Source organism: Schistocerca piceifrons, chromosome 1 (assembly GCF_021461385.2).
Source record: "Schistocerca piceifrons isolate TAMUIC-IGC-003096 chromosome 1, iqSchPice1.1, whole genome shotgun sequence".
Classification (NCBI taxonomy): domain Eukaryota; kingdom Metazoa; phylum Arthropoda; class Insecta; order Orthoptera; family Acrididae; genus Schistocerca; species Schistocerca piceifrons.
Window position 1 is genome coordinate 1,061,339,098 of NC_060138.1, and position 25,950 is coordinate 1,061,365,047.

General features: G+C 42.2%; 1 protein-coding gene across 1 annotated transcript in view; it reads left to right on the forward strand.

Annotated features, from left to right (window-relative positions):
* Positions 1-25,950, forward strand: part of LOC124777570 (DC-STAMP domain-containing protein 2) — a 254,458-nt gene that overhangs the window by 189,877 nt on the left and 38,631 nt on the right. Inside the window, exon 10 of the mRNA XM_047253029.1 lies at positions 11,845-12,009. Within this exon, the coding sequence (XP_047108985.1) occupies positions 11,845-12,009 (165 nt within the window). The remainder of the gene's footprint in view (positions 1-11,844; positions 12,010-25,950) is intronic.

Here is a 25,950-nt window from a genome sequence, read left to right on the forward strand (position 1 = left end):
GATGTGCCCTCAAGATGAGCAAGAAGGAGAAGGAGAAGGACCTTCAGGAAGAAGAGAACAAGTAAGGTCTGGCTTTCCTCCAATACGCAGGGCCGCCCACTGCCAAGATTGCCAGGATACTGGAGAAGAACAAGATAAAAACCATCTTCCATCCTCCAGCAAAAATCAGAAATATGCTGGGCTCAATGAAGGACAACTTGAGTCTAAGAACACCGAGTGTCTACAGTATTTCCTGTGAATGTGGGAAACAATATATTGGACAGACGCAGTGTTGCATAACGCAACGCATATCTGAACATGTGAGAAGCGTCCGCCTCAGACAAAAAGAAAAATCCGCAGTAGCAGAGCACAGCCTCAGTGAAGAACACACGTTTCAATTTGAAGAAACCAAGAGACTGTGTAGAGCATAAGGTTTCTGGGACTCTGTTATAAAAGAGGCAGTAGAGATATGGGTCAGTGATAACCTGGTCAATCGGGATAGTGGCATCCAATTCAGCTGCGCGTGGAACACAACATTATCAAGATTGAGACAAGAGCACACCGATAGAGGCACCCGTGGCTCCCCCCACACCACGCGCTGCCGCACTGATTCCGCTCGCACCTGGCCCGACCGGCGCCAAGGATGCAGAGATGCCCATGGTCCAATGGCTATAAAGATCTGGACAAGACATGAACCTAACACTTCGCCTGAAGATGGCAAGTAAGAATCTTGCTGCAACGTTGCTCGAGAACAACACATTGACTCAGCTGTCAACCCAAGAAGATTTTATCATCGAGATTCACCGAGAAAGTCTGCATCCTCATATAATGCACACGTCATCTCTTATGGATATGTTAAAAGTATATCAGTGGAATTTTGTGGCTATGAGAGGATGTGGAGGGTGAGTAGGGTTCTGCCTTCTTTTCTTTTCAGATTGATAACAGCAGATTATAATTTGAGCAGTTCATTGACTCCTGTTTAACTGAAAATGCTGGCTGCTGTAACTCATTATCATCAAAGCCCCTAATAAATGCAACATGGCTGCTTATTATGCTTTGGGCTTGTAAATTTTGCATTTGATGTAGACTTTATGACTGCTTATTAAGCTTTGGGCTGACGAATTATGCATTTGACATAGTCTTTTAAACAACACAGGCTGACCCTCACAATTTTAATTGGGGAAGCTCCAAGAAAATTCAAACTGCTCATCTGTATATTTTCATCAGATGAAGCTAAAGGTGTAACAGAAGCCAATTTGTTATAGAGTTCCATGTGACAGTTTAAACACAGCTTTTGTCCAGATGAACCATGTTTGCTGAATTTTTGTAGCCATAGTTTCATGAGTCAGTCTTAACTTTTTTTAATGGGATGACTCACCTTTTAAAAAGGATTAGAATGTAACCTTTTCAGAGTATCTGATTTTGCCAGAAAATGCCAAATTGTAAGATTTATCACTCAACCTCAGTCTAGAACAGTTTAAAATACATAGTTCCTTTTGTTAATGAGAAAATTCTCAAACAAATTGCAGTCTTTTGCTGGAATTGTAGAGCAACAAATGCTGCTGACTCCATCAGATTTTTAAAGCATAAAAAGTCACCTTCAAGATAAAATTTGATTAAATTTTAACAGATGATTAATTTTTTGTGTAATATGGTTTTAAAAAGTTGAGTAATTGCAGAAAATGTGCATACTTCATTTTTTATTTGTTTTCTTGAAGACATATTGAATTTGGGCATACCTTTTTTACCACTCTCCAGGAAATTGCGTATTTTTAGAACATGATTCTTTGAAATAGTTATTGGTATGGGAAACTTCACTGGATAAATGTTAACCTTAATGGGAAAAAAGTGACTGTACGTTTTCAGTGTTTTATAGAGGAAAGAATGGTGGTTCATGCAAGTATGAATCTGGCATCCCTCTTAGAAATATAAATGATTAAATGCACTTGTTTTTGTCACAAATTGTTATTGGACACCTACAGCCCCTTATATCTCAAAACCTGTAAACCCAGTAGTGATAAATGTTGCACGTTACACAAGTGAACTACAAGAAAACTGGGACACAAAAGGAGAGCTTATAAACTAACTACATGAAGACATCAAGCTGTGTAAATTTGGGAGAAATTTTGTTACAACTGAACTTATTGCTGACTTTGAATGCTACTTGGAGCAGAAGCAATGAATATGTTAGGAATTACAATAGGGTATATTGAAAAGTAATTTCCAACACAAAATTTATGAATAATGATAGCTTAATAAGACAATCTGGAAACAAATCAAAAGCTGCATCGGGTATTGTGGAGACTGAAATAGAGAAGAAATGTGAGGACCAGGATATCATTCTCAAAAGCGTAGAAAATGTCAGTATGAAAAACAAGATTTGATGAATTATATAACAAATTAGCATTTGATGCTTTCAATCGTGGCATTCTTTTAGAGAAATTGAAAGTGTTCAGTGTTCATGGGACAGGAAATAGTGGTTTGAATCATACCTGCAAAACAGCACACAGATTGTAGGATTGATGTCAGATTACTCCAGCCACAAAATAAATTTAGTATCAGATGCAAAAATGTTGAAATAAGAGTACCACAAGGCTAGGTCCCACATTTTTTTCTTATCTGTGTAATTGACACACACATCTCATACAGCTCACCCAATGCTATATTATTTGCACATGATACTACTGTGATACTAAGGACATCAAAGCAGCGGCTGCTAAGAACTACTGATCACGTTCTAAAGACTGTCCAGTCTTGGTTCAGTGCAAACTGTTGACATTAAATGCAAATAAAACAAATTATATGCAATTTGGGAAAATAAGCCAAAGTGTAAACATTGATCTAATGCTGGATGGCAAAGCCGGAGACATAGTGACATATACAAAATTTCTGGGGATGTTGGTGAAAACTTAAATTTTAATGACCATATAATGAAACTTTCATAGAAACTTAATTCAGCCTGTTTTGCTCTTAGAATATTGCAAATGTTTGTACCATAGAGCATACCAGGATGGCCCATTTCAACTGTTTTTAGTCTCTTGCAATATATGGAATAATACTTGCTGCCTGAACCTTTTTTTTTTCCATTACAGAAGAGGGCTATCTGAATAATAACACAGAGTTATCCACAGGCACAATGCAAACCCATATTCAGAAAGATTAAAATATTAACAATACCTTCATTATATGCACACAAATGGGTTTTATATGTTAGCTTCCAACTTGTAGATTTTCAGACAAATGCCGTAACTACAGTACCCGAAATAGTACAGCACTCCATACTCAGCAAACAAAAAGAACAAACACACAAAGGCATCTGAGCCATATTGGCACAAAACTTCTGTCAACATTAGAAGATGAAAACAAATTTACAAATTTAAAGCAAATTAAAAAATAGCCTACTTGAACAATGTTTTTATCCAGTAAATGACAATGTAATCCAATAAAAATTTTCTAATAATGTTTATATTAAGGCAAAACTGAAAATGTTGACTTTTGCCTCACTGTGTATTTTATGACCTTGTATTATTTTGTTTGCACTTTTTTATTTACATGTTTGTATGTTATATATATCCTTGAAATGGTTTCCCATAAATTTTAATGTACATTTGGACAACTTCTGTACAACATTTACTGTTATACAACATTTATTGTCTGCAGGCGGATAAATAAAAATAAATAAAATAAAATGACATAAAACTTATGTATAGTGTGTAGTAACCAAGTAATATATGAGACTGATCCAAGTAACACAAATATAGCTTTATTAACGAAGCACTGAACAATAACAGAAAACAGACTCTTGCTGATTCCCATGTAACAAAACACAGTACACTGATGTGAACTTTACACTGGAAGGACATAGAAGAGAATCAGTTAGTGTTGCTCTGCGCATATATATGCATAAGTCACCAGCAGACTACGCGGCAGAGACCTAGCTGTGTGCATGCCTCCCACAGGCAGCCTCCAGTGGCCAGCCCATGCTGATACATTTGGCATCCAGTTCAAACACACACACACACACACACACACACACACACACACACACACACACACACATGGCAATGCCCAACTCAGCGTACTCACTTTTGCACACACACTGGTCACAGGATACAACAGAGTGGGCACAATGCAAGCTATTAATACATATTACCAAGTTTTACACCTTTACCACAATTATTCACAGAAACACGTCTCTTCAGATTTGTTTGAAATGACATCAGGAGTTTTCGTCACCCTTCACTTAGGTTTTTACTCACCAAGTATTGAAAATTGTGGGCTAGAAATCTGAATACCTTCCTTTGATCATTTAAAAAAATTCTACAAAATCTGTGATGATCAAGTAGGTAAACATAGACCAACTGACAGGTTGGTTTGTGGGGGTTTGTTATAATGTCAAGTTGAACACATGTATTTCAAAAATGACACAATACATGTAAGTCACAGAGCAAGTAGACAAAGTAAGGTATGTGTACAAGGTAACATTCAAATCAGCGCTTAGTCCAAGTCTAGCAGCCGCTGGCTCGCTGGCCGCTCAGGTGGCGCGGCTGCTGCATGGCTGGCAGACAGTGCCGCATGTAGAGGATGCGCGTAACTGCGCAGCGGCACTTTGAAAGATCGGCGAGTCACAACACTTTTCCCCCCCTCTGAATTTTTTGCACTGGTCTTGATGGAGATGGCCTGTATATTGCTAACGTCCATAGGTGTTGTTTGACTGGCCATAAAGTCTCGAGGAGGAGGCTTCCCGTACGGACGGAAGTGTCCCCGATGATAAAGGGTCGAGATGAAAGGAGACGTAGGGGTCGAATCTGCTGGGTCCCTGTCCACCAATCTGCCCGTTGTGGCAAGTCCAGTTGTTATAACACAAGACATGTATGATATGTTGGCGTCCGTAGGAGAAGGAGGCGAGTAGAGTTGCTCCGACAGATAATGGTCATTCGGTTCCTGCATGGGCACGTCTCCTGGTGGCGTCTGTTCTTGTGCTGGCACCAAGATGATGGTGAGAGGGCTGCGTTGTGAGTAATGGGAGATGCCAAGATCCCGTGGTGTAGCGGCATTTGGAACAGGCGTTGCTGGCACACGAGGCCGAAGCTGGTCCGAATGACGCACTGCAACACCCGTGTCCGTCTGGATTTCATACAGGCGTCGGCCATGGTGTCGTAAGACGTGGCCAGGACTCCATTTTGACCACCTGCCATATCCGCGTACACATACAAGGTTGCTGGTGGTGAACCGGCCAAGCGAAGGCACCCGCGGCCATAAGGTGGAAGGCCGCAGAAGATGAAGTAGCGTGCGGGGCTGTCGGCTCAGTTGGGCTGTGGTCGCCCATGGGGGTGAAACGGTAAGAAGCCAGAAATTGGAGAAGCACATCATCAGCAGCAGAAGAAGTCAGGAGTTTCCTCATCTGAGCCTTAAATGTGCGGACCAGTCGTTCATCCTCACCGTTTGACTGTGGATGGAACGGAGGGGCCGTGACATGCATGACACCGTGACGGGCACAAACGTCCACAAATTCAGAAGAGGCAAATTGTGGACCATTATCAGTAACAAGAGTAGAGGGAAGGCCTTCCAAAGAGAAAATGTGAGCTAGAGCACTTGCGGTTGTCACGATGGTAGGCGACGTGCAACGGACAATGAAAGGAAAGTTAGTGTAGGTGTTAATAACGAGCAGCCAATAAGTACCTAAAAAAGGTCCCACGAAATCAGCATGAATATGGTCCCAGGGCTTCTAAGGCGAAGTCCACGGTGACAAAGATGACTTCGAGGCAGCGGCCTGTGGCACACAAGGGCTGCAGGTTGCGACCACGTGTGCGCTTTCAGAATCGATGCCGGGCCAGTACACATGACGGTGCGCCAGAGATTTTGTGTGTGAGACACCCCAGTGCCCTCGGTGATGGAGGCGCAAGACCGAAGCACGCAAAGACGCAGGTACCACAAAACGCGGCAAAGCATTTTCGGTGGAAAGGAAGATAACACCATCCCTAGCTGTGAGGCGGTAGCGCAAAGCATAGTAGTTCCGCAACGGATCAGATGTCTTAGAGGACGGACGATCTGGCCAACCCTTCAGAATACAGTGTAAAACCCGGGAGAGAGTAGGATCAGAACCCATAGCAGCCGCCAGCTTGTCCCCGGTGATGGGGAACCCGTCCACAACCCGCTGCTCGGCAACATCCAGGTGGAACACAAAAGTTCATCCCTGTCGAATGCCAGATCAGGACCCATGGGAAAGTAAGACAGTGCATCCGCATTCACATGTTGAGCCAACGGCCGGAAATGATCTCATAATTGAAACGAGACAAGTAAAGAGCCCAATGCTGGAGGTGGTGTGCAGCCTTGTCGGGAAGTGACGATGATGGATGAAACAAGGAAACAAGTGTGGCTACGAAGTCTTTCGCGACGTATTTCTTGAATAAAAATCTCTCGGTGTACATGCCGCGTCAATTCAGGATAAAACTCCAAGCTTTCGACCACTACCTCCATGGTCGTCGTCAGGGCTAAAACTGGTGCCTACGGGGAGGATATAGCGCGTAGCGTTCGTCACCTGGAGAAGCTGCGCTTGAAACAGTCTCAGTTGCTGGCCAGTCTGTAAGAACCGTTGCCGACCGCTGCATCGAGCACCAGCGCCACCTGAAATACAGGTATTTGGAAAAATCAGTGGTGGCTGAACATAGCCTGCTAACCAAGCATAAGATTTTATTTGAAGAAACCAGAGTAATAGCCCACGCATCAAATTACTGGGACTCTGTGATCCGGGAAGCAGTCGAAATTAGACTTAGCGATAATAACTTTAACAGAAACAACGGCTATGCACTTAGCAACACTTGGAAGAGAGCATTGGATAAAGAAAAATCGCAGAGAAAAACTTCCCGCACTTTACCTCCTGATTCAAGGGATGGCGCTGCAAGCAACGCTGGATAGAAACTACATCTATGGAAGTAGAGGGCACCACTTCACTACGTGCCATATCGCTGTTGCTATGACGTATTCCAGCCAATCAGAAGCCGTCCTTTGCATATAAAAGTGGGAACCTCGCTAGTTCACGACAGTCAGTTTTAGCCCTGACGACGACCATGGAGGTAGTGGTCGAAAGCTTGGAGTTTTATCCTGAATTGACGCAGCATGTACACCGAGATATTTTTATTCAAAGAAACAAGTGGTTTGTGGTCCGTAACAAGATGAAATTAGGATCCATAAAGAAAAACACCAAACTTATGAAGAGCATAAATAATGGTCAAAGCTTCTTTTTCAATTTGAGAATATTTTTGTTGGGCATCCGTGAGCTTTTTGGAGGCATAAGCAATGAGTTGTTCAGAACCGTCAGAAAAATGGTGCGCAAGGACTGCACCAACCCCATATTGAGATGTGTCTGTGGCAAGAACAAGATGTTTGCCAGGTCGATAAGTAGCCAGGCAAGGGGCCTGTTTCAGCATAGTCTTCAATTTCTGGAAAGCTGCATCGCATGATGCAGACCAGTGAAAAGGCGCGTTTCTATGCTACAGGCGATGCAACGGCTGAGCCACCAAAGCCGCAGACGGTAAAAACCTTTGATAGTATGCTATTTTCCCGAAGAAGGCCTGCAGTTCATTAACAGATGTAGGGCGAGGAAGGGCATCAATCACAGCGACAGTTTGCTGAAGCAGATGAATACCATCCCGAGAGAGCTGAAACCCCAAGTACGTGATAGATGCCTGAAAAAATTTTGATTTCTGAAGGTTACACTTAAGACCGGCAGTCTGTAAGACATGAAAAAATGTGCGGAGATTCTGAAGATGTTCTTCAGAGCCAGTGACAACAATGTCATCCATGTAATTTATACACCCAGGGACAGGGAGCAATAATTCTTCCAAGAATCGCTGAAAGAGAGCAAGGGCGCTGTCAACCCTGAATGGCAATCGTCGGTATTGATAGAGGCCAAAAGGCATGTTAAGGACCAGGAACTGCCGGGAAGCAGCGTCGAGAGGAAGTTGATGATAAGATTCTGACAGGTCAATTTTAGAAAAATACTGGCCTCCAACAAGTTTCATGAACAATTCTTCAGGTCGGGGCATAGGGTAAGTGTCAATGAGGCATTGAACATTTACAGTGGCTTTGAAATCGCCACAGAGACGAATATCACCATTTGGCTTAGCAACAACAATGACAGGAGAGGACCACTCACTTGAAGTGACAGGAAGCAAGACCCCTGAAACAGTGAGATGATCCAGCTCCCGTTTGACCCGATCACGATGGGCCACAGGAATGGGTAAGCCGGAAAAAACTTAGGCCGAGCAGTGGGTTTGAGCGTGATATGAGCTTCAAAGTCATTTGCATGGCCTAACCCAGGAGAAAAAAGGGACAAAATGTCGTCGACAAGGAATCCAAGTGAGCATAAGGAATAGCATCAGAGACAATATTGACGGAGTCATCTATGGAGAACCCAAAAACGCGAAAGGCATCGAAACCAAAAAGATTCTCCGCGTTACTGTGGTCGACCACAAATATGGGAACAGTGTGAACAACGGATTTGTAAGATACCTCAGCATCAAATTGTCCCAAGAGAGAAATCTTCTGTTTATTGTATGTCCGTAATTGCCTAGTGACAGGTGATAGGGTTGGAGAACCCAACTGAAGATACGTCTGAGAATTGACGATAGTGGCAGCAGGACCAGTATCCACCTGCATGCAAACATCCTGACCAAGTATTTGGACAGTGAGGAATAACTTCCCTGAAAGGGAAGAAGTGCAATTGACAGACAACACAGAAGCAGAAACAGCGTCACGGTCATGAATATCATGTATGCGGTCGGTTTTGCAAACGGAAGACACATGACCCTACTTTTTGCAATTGTGACACACAGCCCAACATTGGGGACTAACCTCCCATGAATGTTTCATAAAATGAAGGAAGTTGCCGGGGGTTTTGCTGCAGTTTCTTAGAGGTTTGTTTACGGTTAGGCCGAGGCTGCGTGTGGGAGCGTACTGCAGCCACGTCGGACGGCGGGGACACGCCGCACGCGTTGTCAACAGCGCACAGAGGTTGTATTTCCCCGACGTCACCCCACGCCTCTATTTGCGCTCCAGCGGCGCGAGAAATTTCAAAAGACGGCACAATGGATAGGACTTCATGTAGAGTCGGATTTGTCCACTGAAGGGCACGTTGCCTAATGTAGATGTCGGGTGCCGACCGAATAATAGCATCCCATACCATGGGATCGGCGTAGGATTCTTTGTAAACTTCAGGAACAAATTGACACTTTCTACTGAGGCCGTGAAGTTCAGCAGCCCAAGTGTGATAGGATTGTTTCGGTTGTTTTTGACAGCAATAAAAGGCAACACGAGAGGCTACCACATGTGTTTGCTTTTGAAAATAGACGGACAGAAGTGAGCACATTTCAGCAAAGGACAAAGACGCAGGATCTTTCAAAGGAGCCAGTTGCGACAACAACTGATACATTTGCGATGAAATCCTTGAAAGGAACAGAGACTTACATGTTTGTTCATCCGTGACATGAAATTCCAAGAAGTGCTGTCGAAGACATTTTTCGTAATCAGACCAGTCTTCTGCTGTCTTGTTGTAAGGAGGAAAAGGAGGTATAGACAATGACGAGAAACACCCCGCATCTGATGCTGCGACGAAATCGCGAATTGCCGATGTGAGAAGTGTTTGCTGTTCAAGGAGACCTTGCAATAGTTGCTCTAAAGTAGCCATGGAAACCTGTGGGTCAATGATGAAAAGGAAAAATCCGCTACCTCATTGCCAATTGTTATAATGTCAAGTTGAACACATATATGTCAAAAACGACACAACACATGTAAGTCACAGAGCAAGTAGACAAAGTAAGACATGTGTACACGGTAACATTCAAATCAGCACTGAGGTCCAAGTCTAGCGGCTGCTGGCTTGCTGGCCGCTCAGGTGGTGCAGCTGCTGCGTGGCTGGCAGACAGCACGGCTTGTAGAGGACACGCGTAACTGACTGACGGCACTTTGAAAGATCGGCGAGTCACAACAGGGTTGAAGGGACCAGATTGCAAATGTCATCAGTCCAGACCAGCTGACAGGGAATCACCCAATAATCAAGTGATAAAGTGCTATTGAGTTCGCCATGGCGACAGGTCTGTGCCTTCAATGCATTGGCTGTCTCTGATTCAGGTAGCAATAAGTGTTATGCCAAATGTGCTATTGAGGACATAGTGAAATATCTCTAAAGCATGGAGGACACTGCCCTTCCAACATTTCAGGACTCAGTTTTCAGAGAATAATATGTACTACAGTACTTATCGCTCATGAGAAGCGGGAGGGACATCATGAAGATAGCATTATGCTAATAAAAGCTTAAATGAGTGCATGTTAGCAGATTTTCTTCACACATTCCACCTCTGAGGGGAGTGATAACAATCTTGAAACAATGAACCAAGTGCTCCCTGCCACATACTTTCCTGCTATCCACACCATAAACGTGGCCAAAACAGACAAATTTGTGAAATCTCCATGAATATGAAGAATTTAACATTTGGGATTACTTAATTTACCTGCAACAATGATTAACCCTTGCAGTACCATAGGGGGGGGGGGGGGGGGTTGTGTACTTTATGCCCAACTTTTGAAAATATTTTTGATCAAATCACTTACTTTATATTTTTAAATTTTGAAAAAAAAATTACTGTTTTTAATGAATTCTTCTCCCAGATTCCACACGTTTTAATTTTTTAATTAAACTTAACTAAAAATCTAAGTCTCAGTAGTAGAAGTCACTTTTTTCAAGTAAACGTAACTCAAAAATTTAAGTCTCAGTAGTAGAAGTCACTTTTTTCAATTAAACTTAACTCAAAAATTTAAGTCTCAATAGTAGAAGTCACTTTCCCCAGTCAATGTTGTATTCAGTGTTTCCAGGTCCATGGCCTACCTTACAGGTCAGTATTTCTTTAAACGGTATGTTGAGAATAAAAGTCAACAACAGTGAATGAAATTTGTATTTTTAAAAATGTTTTTTTGGGGGCCTTATAATCAGTAGTACATGTTATCGAAAGTGCGTTGTTATTGCTAAGAGTGTGCTAAAAGATATTTTTGGGTTCTGGAGCCTACTTTTCACCAGTAACTTTTTTAAAACCATGTTCTTAATATGTTTCAACAACAGCTGATGAGTTTTGTTTATTTTTTAATTTCTGTAGGGTGGCCACTAAGTGCTCTACCCCCGTAGTAGTGCATGCTATGGAGAATGCCATGGTGTTGCAAAGGTTAATAGTTAGCTTAGGACTGATGAACAAATTAACTGGATTTGGTTTGTTTCTATGCGTGATATGTTTCTCACACTATTATTCTGGTAGTTTAAGACTAGACGTTAATTTATACTTTTTATACTGTCGTATTACAAAAGATATAGTTTTCAAATGGAAAGTTCTCGAACATGAGTCACCCCTGTCAGAGTTTGTTGTTGAACATTTTATTTCACAATGATAAATTTTTATTTATCATAGCATCTTACTTCATATAGAAACCTACACATGTGTATGAGATGAAATTCTTAAAAAGTTTTAGCAGTCGTATATCTGTCACAACTGTGAATTAAAATTACAAATATTTGAGTTGATGGATGATGGATAGAGTCTGTTGATGATAATTATGTAAATATCATAGATGTCCTAAAGACATCATTGACTAACTTAATTTAAAAAATTAGTTATAAAGTAATCTCGTATATTCATTATGTCACCAATAACTACAGCTCTCGCCAGTAACAAATATACACTATTTATTTGCTTTGAAATAAAAGCAGAAAATGTTTCAGTCTCAATAATTTTTGACATAGTAGATGATATGTGAAATTAATGTGAATTTCTAGACAAGAATGTTTCAATAACAAGGCCATCTTTTATGGTGTTTCAGATCCACAAGTGGTTGACGTCAATGTCAAAGGCACAGGATTTCTTGCAAGCATATACAGAAATGTAATGGGAGCATTCAAGCCATTTGATGTGAATGCCAAAGTGGATACAATACCATGTTTACCACACCCATTACCACCAAATTATATGCGTTACATGCAGATAGGTATTTTACTCAGTAAGACTCATTTCTCTAAAACTGTTGTTGATGACAACTATTGGCAATCACTCCATTATTGTATTATAGCAATAAGTATATGCCTCAAACATCTTTAGTACTTAGTCATTCTGTAATCAAATTAACACTTAATCAATTAGCAACTTTCCTTTGGTCATACAGTGAGCATCAGGATTAAATTAGAAGCTGTTTGAAAAGCAGAAAATGTTTCTGCTAATTCCTACTACCTGCTGTGAAGGATCGAATATATTTATTTTTACCTTGTTCCTACGTAAGTTGAATATGCCAATGGCTGTTATAAATCAACTGATTTGTGAAAAGACTATACACTGTACTGCATCATCTGTTTCATAATAATACTGCTCACTAATGCTGGATGCAATCTGGCATTGTAGGAGACTCTTCCATCTCTAATATTTAACAGGTATGAATTTTCCATGAGAATGAGACACTATCACATAGCTGTAAAGATACTTAGTTGTTTGTTATTTTTAGAGGCATACAATCACTGATTGTAGATGATTGCATCTTTGCAATCATTGATCTCAACTTAGCAATTAACAAGCGATGTGCAAAACCAACAGACAGATATAAATGGACCAACGTAAAGTACAAAAGTAGTACACACAGCCCAAAACAAAGTGTTGGAAATGAACTTCTAACAACTGAGAATTCTATGCATAAAGATGCTGTAGCTTCAAGTTGAAAAATCATTGTTCACCCAGATATAAGCACTCATCAACTATATAAGTATCTGAAATATATTTTGGAAGCAAAAAATACCAAATGAAAAGAATTAATTATTTTTTTAACTACAAAGCAGTTTTATGTAAGTAGGAACAAATTCACTTCAAAGCTGCAGTTAAGAAGATGTCATCAGAGAAACAAGAAATGTGATCATAACATTGAATTTGTGACATCAAGAGTAGTAGTAAGGGTCATTATCAAAAGAGGATTGGTGAGTAATAAGTAGACAGATAAAATAAAATACTGTGTCAGAACAGTGTAATAGGCTGCAAACAATATTTATAGACCCCAACAATTTTATAACCACATACAGAATGGCCTGCAATTCAACAGATTCAGAAAAATGTTTATTAATGTGTGTAAATTACAACTGATAAAGGAAGCTAAATGTGAGTGATGGAAGTAACAATCTGCCTAAAGAAATAAAACTTTTAAAAAATCTTAATAAAAACTATCCTTAAAACTACAGGTGAAAGTAAAAGCACATTTTTGGTGCATTACAACGTAAATGGCTTACAGATAAAGCATACAAATGGCAGAGTGGCACAAATAAATATGCTACAAATTTTGCTGTAAAAAGGCAGAAATATTACAGTCCTTTTCCTAAATCATCATTGCCTAACAAAAGATTGCCCTGAAATTGTTAATTAATCTGAAAACTATGTTGTAGACACTAGCTTTTGTAGAAGTAACAGAATTCCTGGAGGCTCCTTCATATGTATTAATAAATCCTTAATGTATAAGATGAGAGATGATTTTAATTTTCTAAATGTGGAAGTTGCCATATAGAACTAGAAGGACAAAATATTCAAATAATAGCAATATGTAGAATCCCAGGTAGAGAAGTAACTGAAGTATATCTGTTTAAACAAAAGAGTGTCTTACAGCAGCCAACAAAGGGAAAAAGAAAAGTATTATGATAACTCCTGATTTCAACATAAACATAATAAAGGATCCAGTGAATTAGTATGATTTACTCATCAGATACAAACATTTAATTTCAAGCTAAACTGTACATTTGATGACGGAAAAAAATTCTGCATTGATTTAGTGATGTCTCATCATTTTGAGTGGTTTTTGTAGCTACCAAAAATAAATGGATATGGTGGTAGGAAACTGTGCATCAAATGATACTGTGGGAAATGCTTTCCTGACTAAGATTGCACATATAAGCCACCTATGATATGGGCATCAGTGGGAAAAAAGAACCAGGACACAGAAAGTGCTTTTGATTTTTCTGTTCCTTCATTGGAACAGAAAACAGTTCCATAAAAATTGACCTGGGAAACATTAGCACAGTAAAATTACTTAGTAATAAGACTGGACACAGGGTAAATAATTCCTATAAAACACAGTAGCCTCACTGAACTAAATGTTACAGTGAAAGGAAAATAAAAAACTGTAAATGTCAAAAATTATATGCAGTGATTCTACATGTAAGCAAATATGAGAAAAAACCTTGTGGGCACAGACGTTGTAATCTACAGCAATCAGACAATGTGCAGCACACTATCGACTAGAATACAATTGTTACTAAGAATTCTGTGATGCAGAAGTAGCCTACTGAGACCGTGAAACTGCTGGAGGGCAGTGTGAAAACATCAGTATCAATTCGTTTGTGTGAATAAAATTTTAACACACTGCCACTAGTGCTCAGCAAGGTTTGTGGATGCCAGTATTCATTGTTCAGCTGAAGTGTGCAGCATGTACTCACCGTCATTGTCTTCTCTGCTCCTGTACATGTCCAGAATACCATTACTGCATCTCATGACAAGTCCCTTCCTCAGGGTCACATAGCACAATACACTCACTATGAAACACTATATCACTCAGACAAGCATGTCAGTTGTTCAGCATCAGTCTGGGAAGTGCGGATCAGGGAGCTCTTTCTGTCTCAAGCTTCTCCCTGGAAAAATCCCAGAGCTGCCACAAGGCAATGCATGGCAGAGAGAGGCCCCCACTACTTAGCCCACTTTGCTAGTGGTCAATCTGCATGTTGTCTGCTGTTATCATCTGCAGAAGCAGACGGGCAGCAGGAACATGTAAGCTGTAGTGCATCACAACGTCCGCAGCTTGTGGTCTCGTGGTCGCATTCTCGCTTACCGAGCACGGGGTTCCGGGTTCAATTCCCAGCGGGGCCAGGGATTTTCACGTGCCTTGAGATGACTGGGTGTTTGTGGTGTCCTCATCATTTCATCATCATTCATGAAAGTGGCCAGATTGGACTGAGCAAAGGTTGGCAATTTGTACGGGCACTGATAACCGCGCAGTTTAGTGCCCCACAAACCAAACATCATCATCATGCATCACTACACAATCCCCCCATGCAAGAAGTACTCAGTGGGGGGAGGGTCACCAGTGATGGCAGTGGCAGCGGGGCTGCTGGCTGTGGCGCCTGTGTCAGGTGGCAGTGTGGTGACAGTAGGGGGATAGCACTGGCTGTGGCAATGAAGGCAGGGGCTTGTATGAGAAGCATCATGGCCCGTGCGGCAGGATGTGTACTCTCTCCACCATGCCACAAACACCAATGTGGTAAGTAGTTGTGAAGTGCACGAGCATGCTGCAAGTTGGTACAAGGGTCTTAAATAAGCAAGACATGTACTTCCACCTGCAGTTAATGGCAATGTGGTGGGGGTACCTGAAACACAGTGACAGTAGGGGGATAGCACTGGCTGTGGCAATGAAGGCAGGGGCTTGTATGAGAAGCATCATGGCCCGTGTGGCAGGATGTGTACTCTCTCCGCCATACCACAAACACCAATGTGGTAAGTTGTTGTGAAGTGCACGAGCATGCTGCAAGTTGGTACAAGGGTCTGAAATAAACAAGACATGAACTTCCACCTGCAGTTAATGGCAATGTGGTGTGGGTACCTGAAACACAAAACCCACATGTCTGTAAAGGTCTTTTCTGCTTGCCCTTGGTTATGTTGGGTAGAGGTACTGCTCCAGGCCACTGGGTGAACCAACTGATGATAGTAAGACAACACCAGTGGCTGGGCCTACAATATCCATATGTAAGTAGCAGAAGCGATGGGGTGGGGGTGGGGTGGAGGCATGGGGCCTGCACATACCTAACTGTTTCAGACTGCTGGCACACGACACAAATGTGCTGGCTCATTGGGTGCAGTCATCCAGGATACTGGACCAAACGAAATGGTCCTAAATGAGCATGACAGATGCATGGACTCCAGGGTGGGCCAAGCCTTGCAGGTGCTCAAAGGCCACCTTGTGGAAGAGGTCTGGAGGATGGTATGGGCAGATGCGTTGGGGTGGGGAGTTGTTCAGTACTGGTGCAAACACTGTGTAGGTACCTGATATCACACACAGTCGGAGGTTGAGCCCCATATGTACATCGTTTTGAAGCCGTAGGAGCTTAGAGTCAGCAACCTGGGCAGCGGATAGGGCTGTATAGTCAAGTGGAGTGGCAAGTGTGCACAATCAGCTAACGCAATCAGAAATTGTTGTCTATCACAGCCATGTGCTGGATGTCACTGCTGAAATGTGCAATACCCTCTTGTTGTCAGAATTGATGGGTTGAGATCTGTGTGCCCTTTCTGCAACAGAAACCTGTTCTCAAGCAGCAGTGGTTAGTAAAAAACGGGAAATGGTGTCCATCCTCCAAGGAGCAGAAATACCTAACCACCTCATACATAGTGAGGAGCATGTGAGGCCAAACGGCCAAACATTGCTGCATCTCCATGAGATTTGTTGAGAAAAATGCCAGGGGCTGCCAAGTCCATTAACTGCGTTTTTGCCGGCCGAAGTGGCTGTGCGGTTCTAGGAGCTACAGTCTGGAACCGAGCGACCGCTATGGTCGCAGGTTCGAATCCTGCCTCAGGCATGGATGTGTGTGATGTCCTTAGGTTAGTTAGGTTTCATTAGTTCTAAGTTCTAGGCGACTGATGACCTCAGCAGTTAAGTCGCATAGTGCTCAGAGCCATTTGAACTGCGTTTTTCCTGTATCTGTGGCCTGCATGGGCAACAATTACAAACAGAGCAGCAGTTGGGTAGGGGTGTGCTTGCAAGAAGTTATGTGTTTTCCATTCAACATTGCTTGGCATTTGTGTCATCCATGGTATGGGCCTGTTGGCCTGTTGCCTTTTGTGTAGGTTCCATAAGAGTCCATCCATGAGCATTCACATTGCTGCGGTATCCTTTAGGGAGTGCCTGAAACATTTATCACCCTGAGCATCCTGCAGAGTTTATTGTATGTGGTGGGACGTGGGAACTTGGACACAGCCCAGAACTGCTGGTCAGTGGCGTGAGACCCAGCAGACAATATCCTGTGTACCAGGAAGTCGATCTCCGGTACACTGAAAACACACTTCTCCAGGTTGATAATGACACCAGCCTCCTCAAGGCTAGAGAATACCTCGTGGAGAAGTCATCTGTGCTTCACTATATCATGTGAATAAATCAGGATATCAGCCAATTAGGTGAAAGGAAAAACATTGCCACATCCGGACAGCATTTTCTAGGCTGAATGGCATGAAACCATTCCAAAAGAGCACAAGAGGTCTATACCCTCAGGGGTGACTGGTATCCGTGTGGAAGCTTGTGCGCAGTCCACTTTGCTGAAAATGATTGCACCACACAGGTTGTCACTATAACTGCGTAAAAGTGGAACAGGGTAACAATTGGGCACTGTCCTGGAGTAAAGCATTCAGAAGTCCCTGTGTAAATATACCGTCTTTCCTTTGCTCTCTGAGGATCAGAGCACACCTGGGGTGATCTCGGCATGCACAGCACTTCGTTTGTCTGTTGGGAGGTGACAGGGATGCCAGAAAATTGTTGGCTCAGGTGTCGAGGCAACAGAGTGCCAGGTGTCATTGTGAACCTCATGGGGAGCACTAGACAGGTGGTCAGTAGGGGGAATGTGGCAAGGAGGTCAGTGAAACAGCCAAAGTAGAGGACCTGTTCAATTTAACAAGAGGTGGGGGGGGGGGGGGGGGAGCAGAGCAGTTGGCCATGGTGTCAAGAAGACAGTGGTTTGCCAGGTTGAGAATGAGACCATAATGAAAATAAAAGCAGCACCAAAGATGGGGTCCAAATGTCGGCCATGGTAGAGGTCCACAGGATATCTCTATTGAAGCATAGGTAGATCGATCAGGTGTAGGTGCAGTAGGTTGTGATGGCTGAGTCATTAGCTTCAGTGAGGAGTAGGGTGAAAGGGGAGTGGCAGCCAGCAGGGGTAATAATGGGCAGAGATGGATGGAAAAGTCGGAACTTTTATCAAGGAGTTAGGGTGATAGAGGAGGCAGAGGTTTCTACAATCACATACAAACAGGTGCTGCAAAATCACAGAGCAACTGAGTGCACTTCCTGCCAGTTGCTGTCAGTGTTTGGGACCCATGCACATGGTGCATGGCAGTTACCAGCATCTCTGCTGACATGCTCATGGTACCGGTGATTCTCACTGGCCCTACGTACACGCCACAGCCATCATCAACTAGTCAGGGGGCTGCGCACCTGTGCAGGCATTCGCTCTGGTCGTCAGAAGCACTGCTAGGCAGATGCAGGTGATGTGTGGTGTGCAGTGAAAGCATGTGCTCCAGAGCAGTAGTAAGCTTGCCCATCTTCCTAATCATCATGGAGCTGTGCCTTGTCTGGGATGGTTTGGAGGGCTGGGGGAGCACAGGTTGGTGCAGTCTGCGTGAGTGTGCAGACATGCACATTAGCTACATAATGCTGCATGTGGGCTGACACAATGTGCGAGTTGAGGGCTTTGAGAAACCTGTCAGAGGTGGCAGTTACTGCATCAGCACTATGAAACTTCTGCATAGATAATAACGTGCTTATGGTTGGTCAAATGGGTGCATCAAGTTGCACAGGTGCTGGAGGAGCCGCAGGGCCACATGTCAGCACTCTCCTCCAATGAGAATAGGACATGTGAGCACTGCAATTCTGATATGGTGAGAATCACTCTGTGAGTTGGGCATATAGGACACTGAATCTGCAGGATTACAGCAGGTTTGCAATGACTTCAGGTGCCTCCATGGTGATCGACAGTTCCAGTTGTGCAACAGTAATTGTAAACTGCATTGTATCATATGTGATGGAAGAGCTTGTGAATATCACCTCTACAGAAGTGAATCAAGGGTGTGGATCATGTGTATTGAACAGCAGAATGTGCTCAGTGCTGCAGGCAGTTGGGGGGGGGGGGCAGTGGGAGAGGGTGCATGTACCTGTACAGTGGCAACAACTGTGAGCTGTGTGAAGTGACTTATGAATGCTTGGGATCCATCCATCTGTCCCCGTGGTTGGTGAGCGTGGGTGGGTCGTTGAGGTTTGGCCGTCAGTGGGGCTGGATCCTCTGGGAGTGGTGTAGCAGGATCAGTCTGTACATTTACATCTATGTCTCTGCTTTGCAAACCACCATGAGGTGCATGGCAGAGGGTATCTTCTATTGTACCAGTTATTAGGCTTTCTTCCTGTTCCATTCACAAATGGAGCGTGGAAAGAATGATTGTTTGAATGCTTCTGTGCATGCAGTAACTATTCTGATCTTATCCTTATGATCTGTATGTGAGTGATATGTAGGGGGTTGTAGTGTGTCTCTAGAGTAATGATTTAAACTCGGCCCTTGAAACTTTGTTAATAGACCTTCTCAGGATAGTTTACATATGTCTTCAAGAGTCTGCCAGACCAGTTCCTTCAGCATGTCTGTGATGCTCTCCCATGGCTTAACCAAACTTGCAACCATTCATGCTGCACTTCTCCGTATAGGTTCAATATCCCTTGTTAGTCCTATTTGGTATGGGTGCCACACAATTCACCAATATTGTAGAAATGGTCACAAAAATGATTCGTAAGCAGGCTCTTTTGTAGACTGATAAGCACTTCCCCAGTATTCTACCAATAAACTGAATTCTACCATCTGCTTTACCCACAACTGGACCTATGTAATCATTCAATTTTATACCCCTACAATGTGTTACACCCAGGTATTTGTATGAGTTTGCCAATTACAACAAAGACTCACTGATATTATAGTCATAAGATACTACATTTTTTCGTTTTGTGAAATGAAAAACTTTACATTTCTGAAGATTTAGAGCAAGTTGACAATCTCCGAACCACATTGAAATCCTATCAGATCTGACTGAATATTTATGCAGCTTCTCTCAGATAGTACTTCATTATAGATAACGGCATCATCTGGAAAAAGCCTGATTTTACTGTTAATATTGTCTGAAAAGTCATTAATATACAACATGAACAGCAAGGGTCCCAACACACTTCCCAGGGGCATACCTGAAGTTACTTCTGACGATGACGCTCCATCCGAGATAACATGCTGTGTCCTCCATATCAAAAAGTCCTCAATCCAGTCACAAATTTCACTTGATCCCCCATATGATCATACTTTGGCAATAAGTGTGGATTTGGTACTGAGTCAAATGTTTGTTGGAAATCAAGAAACTCTGCGTATACCTGTTTGCCTTGCTAAAAACCTTTCAGTATTTCAAGTGAGAAAAGAATGAGTTGGGTTTCACATGATCAGTTTCACATGCTGGTTGGCATGGAGGAGGTCATTTTGTTCAAGATACTTTGTTATGTTTGAGCTCAAAATATGTTCTACGATTCTACAAATTGATGTGAAGAATATTGGGTGGTAGTTTTGTGGATCACTTCTGCTACCCATCTTGTAGATGGTGTGACCTGTGCCTTTTTCCAAGAATTGGGCACAGTTTTTTGTTCAATGGATCTACAGTAGATTATAGTTAGAAGAGGGGCTAACTCAGCTGCAAATTCAGTATCGAATCAATAGGGATTCCATCAGAGCCTGGAGCTTTGTTCAGCTTTAACAATTTCAGCTGTTTCTCAAAACCACTGATACTATTACTTATTTCATTCATCTTTTCAGTGGTACATGGATTAAACTGGGGCAATTCTTATGAGTTTTCCTTTGTAAAGGAACATTTGAAAACAGAGTTAAACATTTCAGCTTTTCCTTTGCTACCCTCAATCAGTACCTGTCTCATTTGCTAGGGTCTGGACACACTATGGCGCACTGCTCTCTTTGCTAGCATGGCAGACTGAGGGGTAGGCATGTAGTGCAGTGTGGTGAGTGGAAACCAGAAGATGGAGGTGGTTCAGTTGATGGTCATCAGTGTGGGATATGCATTTCTCACTAACCTAGCATTTATAAGCTGTCTGTGGTACATAAGTACATAAGTGTCAGTGGGAATAAATCGAACAGGACACAGAAATTGCTTTTGATTTTTCAGTTCCTATGTTGGTATACCTCCCCCCATGAACCATGGACCTTGCCGTTGGTGGGGAGGCTTGCGTGCCTCAGCGATACAGATGGCCGTACCGTAGGTGCAACCACAACGGAGGGGTATCTGTTGAGAGGCCAGACAAACATGTGGTTCCTGAAGAGGGGCAGCAGCCTTTTCAGTAGTTGCAGGGGCAACAGTCTGAATGATTGACTGATCTGGCCTTGTAACATTAACCAAAACGGCCTTGCTGTGCTGGTACTGCGAACGGCTGAAAGCAAGGGGAAACTACAGCCGTAATTTTTCCCGAGGACATGCAGCTTTACTGTATGATTAAATGATGATGGCGTCCTCGTGGGTAAAATATTCCGGAGGTAAATTAGTCCCCCATTCGGATCTCCGGGCGGGGACTACTCAAGAGGACGCCGTTATCAGGAGAAAGAAAACTGGCGTTCTACGGATCGGAGCGTGGAATGTCAGATCCCTTAATCAGGCAGGTAGGTTAGAAAATTTAAAAAGGGAAATGGATAAGTTAAAGTTAGATATAGTGGGAATTAGTGAAGTTCGGTGGCAGGAGGAACAAGACTTTTGGTCAGGTGATTACAGGGCTATAAATACAAAATCAAATAGGGGTAATGCAGGAGTAGGTTTAATAATGAATAAAAAAATAGGAGTGCGGGCTAGCTACTACAAACAGCATAGTGAACGCATTATTGTGGCCAAGATAGACACAACGCCCATGCCTACTACAGTAGTACAAGTTTATATGCCAACTAGCTCTGCAGATGATGAAGAAATAGGTGAAATGTATGACGAGATAAAAGAAATTATTCAGGTAGCGAAGGGAGACGAAAATTTAATAGTCATGGGTGACTGGAATTTGAGAGTAGGAAAAGGGAGAGAAGGAAACATAGTAGGTGAATATCTATTGGGGGGAAGAAATGAAAGAGGGAGCCGCCTTGTAGAATTTTGCACAGAGCATAACTTAATCATAGCTAACACTTGGTTCAAGAATCGTAAAAGAAGGTTGTATACCTCGAAGAATGCTGGCGATACTAAAAGGTATCAGATAGATTATATAATGGTAAGACAGAGATTTAGGAACCAGGTTTTAAACTGTAAGACATTTCCAGGGGCAGATGTGGATTCTGACCACGATCTATTGGTTATGAACTGCAGATTGAAACTGAAGAAACTGCAAAAAGGTGGGAATCTAAGGAGATGGGACCTGGATAAACTGACTAAACCAGAGGTTGTAGAGAGTTTCAGGGAGAGCATAAGGGAGCAATTGACAGGAATGGGGGAAAGAAATACAGTAGAAGAAGAATGGGTAGCTTTGAGGGATGAAGTAGTAAAGGCAGCAGAGGATCAAATAGGTAAAAAGACGAGGGCTAGTAGAAATCCTTGGGTAACAGAAGAAATATTGAATTTAATTGATGAAAGGAGAAAATATAAAAATGCAGTAAATGAAGCAGGCAAAAAGGAATACAAACGTCTCAAAAATGAGATCGACAGGAAGTGCAAAATGGCTAAGCAGGGATGGCTGGAGGACAAATGTAAGGATGTAGAGGCCTATCTCACTAGGGGTAAGATAGATACTGCCTACAGGAAAATTAAAGAGACCTTTGGAGAGGAGAACGACTTGTATGAATATCAAGAGCTCAGATGGCAACCCAGTTCTAAGCAAAGAAGGGAAGGCAGAAAGGTGGAAGGAGTATATAGAGGGTTTATACAAGGGCGATGTACTTGAGGAGAATATTATGGAAATGGAAGAGGATGTAGATGAAGACGAAATGGAAGATAAGATACTGCGTGAAGAGTTTGACAGAGCACTGAAAGACCTGAGTCGAAACAAGGCCCCGGGAGTAGACAACATTCCATTAGAACTACTGATGGCCTTGGGAGAGCCAGTCATGACAAAACTCTACCATCTGGTGAGCAAGGCGAAATACCCTCAGACTTCAAGAAGAATATAATAATTCCAATCACAAAGAAAGCAGGTGTCGACAGATGTGAAAATTACCGAACTATCAGTTTAATAAGTCACAGCTGCAAAATACTAACGCGAATCCTTTACAGACGAATGGAAAAACTGGTAGAAGTGGACCTCGGGGAAGATCAGTTTGGATTCCGTAGAAATGTTGGAACACGTGAGGCAATACTAACCTTACGACTTATCTTAGAAGAAAGATTAAGAAAAGGCAAACCTACGTTTCTAGCATTTGTAGACTTAGAGAAAGCTTTTGACAATGTTGACTGGAATACTCTCTTTCAAATTCTGAAGGTGGCAGGTATAAAATACAGGGAGCGAAAGGCTATTTACAATTTGTACAGAAATCAGATGGCAGTTATAAGAGTCGAGGGGCATGAAAGGGAAGCAGTGGTTGGGAAAGGAGTGAGACAGGGTTGTAGCCTCTCCCCGATGTTATTCAATCTGTATATTGAGCAAGCAGTAAAGGAAACAAAAGAAAAATTTGGAGTAGGTATTAAAATTCATGGAGAAGAAGTAAAAACTTTGAGGTTCACCGATGTCATTGTAATTCTGTCAGAGACAGCAAAGGACTTGGAAGACCAGTTGAACGGAATGGACAGTGTCTTGAAAGGAGGATATAAGATGAACATCAACAAAAGCAAAACAAGGATAATGGAATGTAGTCGAATTAAGTCGGGTGATGCTGAGGGAATTAGATTAGGAAATGAGACACTTAAAATAGTAAAGGAGTTTTGCTATTTGGGGAGCAAAATAACTGATGATGGTTGAAGTAGAGAGGATATAAAATATAGACTGGCAATGGCAAGGAAAGCGTTTCTGAAGAAGAGAAATTTGTTAACATCGAGTATAGATTTAAGTGTCAGGAAGTCGTTTCTGAAAGTATTTGTATGGAGTGTAGCCATGTATAGAAGTGAAACATGGACGATAACTAGTTTGGACAAGAAGAGAATAGAAGCTTTCGAAATGTGGTGCTACAGAAGAATGCTGAAGATAAGGTGGGTACATCACGTAACTAATGAGGAGGTATTGAATAGGATTGGGGAGAAGAGAAGTTTGTGGCACAACTTGACTAGAAGAAGGGATCGGTTGGTAGGGCATGTTTTGAGGCATCAAGGGATCTTAAATTTAGCATTAGAGGGCAGCATGGAGGGTAAAAGTCGTAGAGGGAGACCAAGAGATGAATACACTAAGCAGATTCAGAAGGATGTAGGTTGCAGTAGGTACTGGGAGATGAAGAAGCTTGCACAGGATAGAGTAGCATGGAGAGCTGCATCAAACCAGACTCAGGACTGAAGACCACAACAACAACAACATGTTGGTATAGAACACAATTACATAAAAATTAACCAGGGGAACATTAGCACAGTAAAATTACTTGTCAATAAGAATGGATACAGGGGAAACAATTCCTGTAGAACACATTAACCTCACTGAACTGCAAGTTTCAGCGAGAGTAAAGTAGTGAATTGTAAATTTCAAAGGTTATCTACAGTGATTCTATATTTAAGTGAATATGAAAAGCTTGCAGACACACAAGTGATAGTCTACTGCAATCAGGCAACATGCAGCATGCTGTCTGCTAGGGTACAGTCATTACTAAGAATTCCATGATGCAGAAGTAACCTACCAATTGTGTGAAACTGCCTGGGATGACATGAACACATCAATAGCAAATTCATTGATATGAAATCCATCTTAACACTCTGCCATTAGTGCTCAGCAACGTTTCTGGATGCCATCAATAATTGTTCATCTTAAAAGTGTGGTACAGTCATCTTCTCTGCACTTGCACATGTCCAGAATACCATTAGTGCACCTCATGACAAGTCCCTCTTTCAAGTTCAGACAGCACGATACATTGCTGTGAGACACTGTCTCGCTCGGACGAGCTTGTCAGTCATGCTGCAGCAAAGCAGTGCATTGCAGACAGAGATTCCACTATTTAGCCCGTGTCACCAAAATACTTCAGTAAAGAAAGTGTAAACTTGTTTTACTGTTGACCTGAAGAAGTAAACTAGCAAGTGGATCGTTGTGTTACAAGTTATAAAAGTTATGGCAGTTTTTTGATAGCTTTTTGTATGTTTCAACAAAATATTGCCTGCTACAGTGTGCTATGTAAAAATGCCAAGCAAAGTGTAATCGATAACTGCTGGTATAAAAGTATCAGGTGCTAGAAAAAGACAATCAGTGAACAGAAAGGTAATACAAATGTAGATTTTACAGACTTCGTATAATGGCATAAAACTATTTAGTAGTGCGGTGTTGTTGTTGTTGTGGTCTTCAGTCCTGAGACTGGTTTGATGCAGCTCTCCATGCTAATCTATCCTGTGCAAGCTCCTTCATTTCCCAGTACCTACTGCAACCTACATCCTTCTGAATCTGCTTAGTGTATTCATCTCTTGGTCTCCCTCTATGATTTTTACCCTCCACGCTGCCCTCCAATGCTAAATTTGTGATCCCTTGAGGCCTCAGGACATGTCCTACCAGCCGATCCCTTCTTCTAGTCAAGTTGTGCCACAAACTTCTCTTCTCCCCAATCCTATTCAATACCTCCTCATTAGTTACGTGATCTACCCACCTAATCTTCAACATTCTTCTGTAGCACCACATTTCGAAAGCTTCTATTCTCTTCTTGTCCAAACTATTTATTGTCCATGTTTCACTTCTATACATGGCTACACTCCATACAAATACTTTCAGAAACGACTTCCTGACACTTAAATCTATACTCGATGTTAACAAATTTCTCTTCTTCAGAAACGCTTTCCTTGCCATTGCCAGTCTACATTTTATATCCTCTCTACTTCAACCATCATCAGTTATTTTGCTCCCCAAATAGCAAAACTCCTTTACTATTTTAAGTGTCTCATTTCCTAATCTAATTCCCTCAGCATCACCCGACTTAATTCGACTACATTCCATTATCCTTGTTTTGCTTTTGTTGATGTTCATCTTATATCCTCCTTT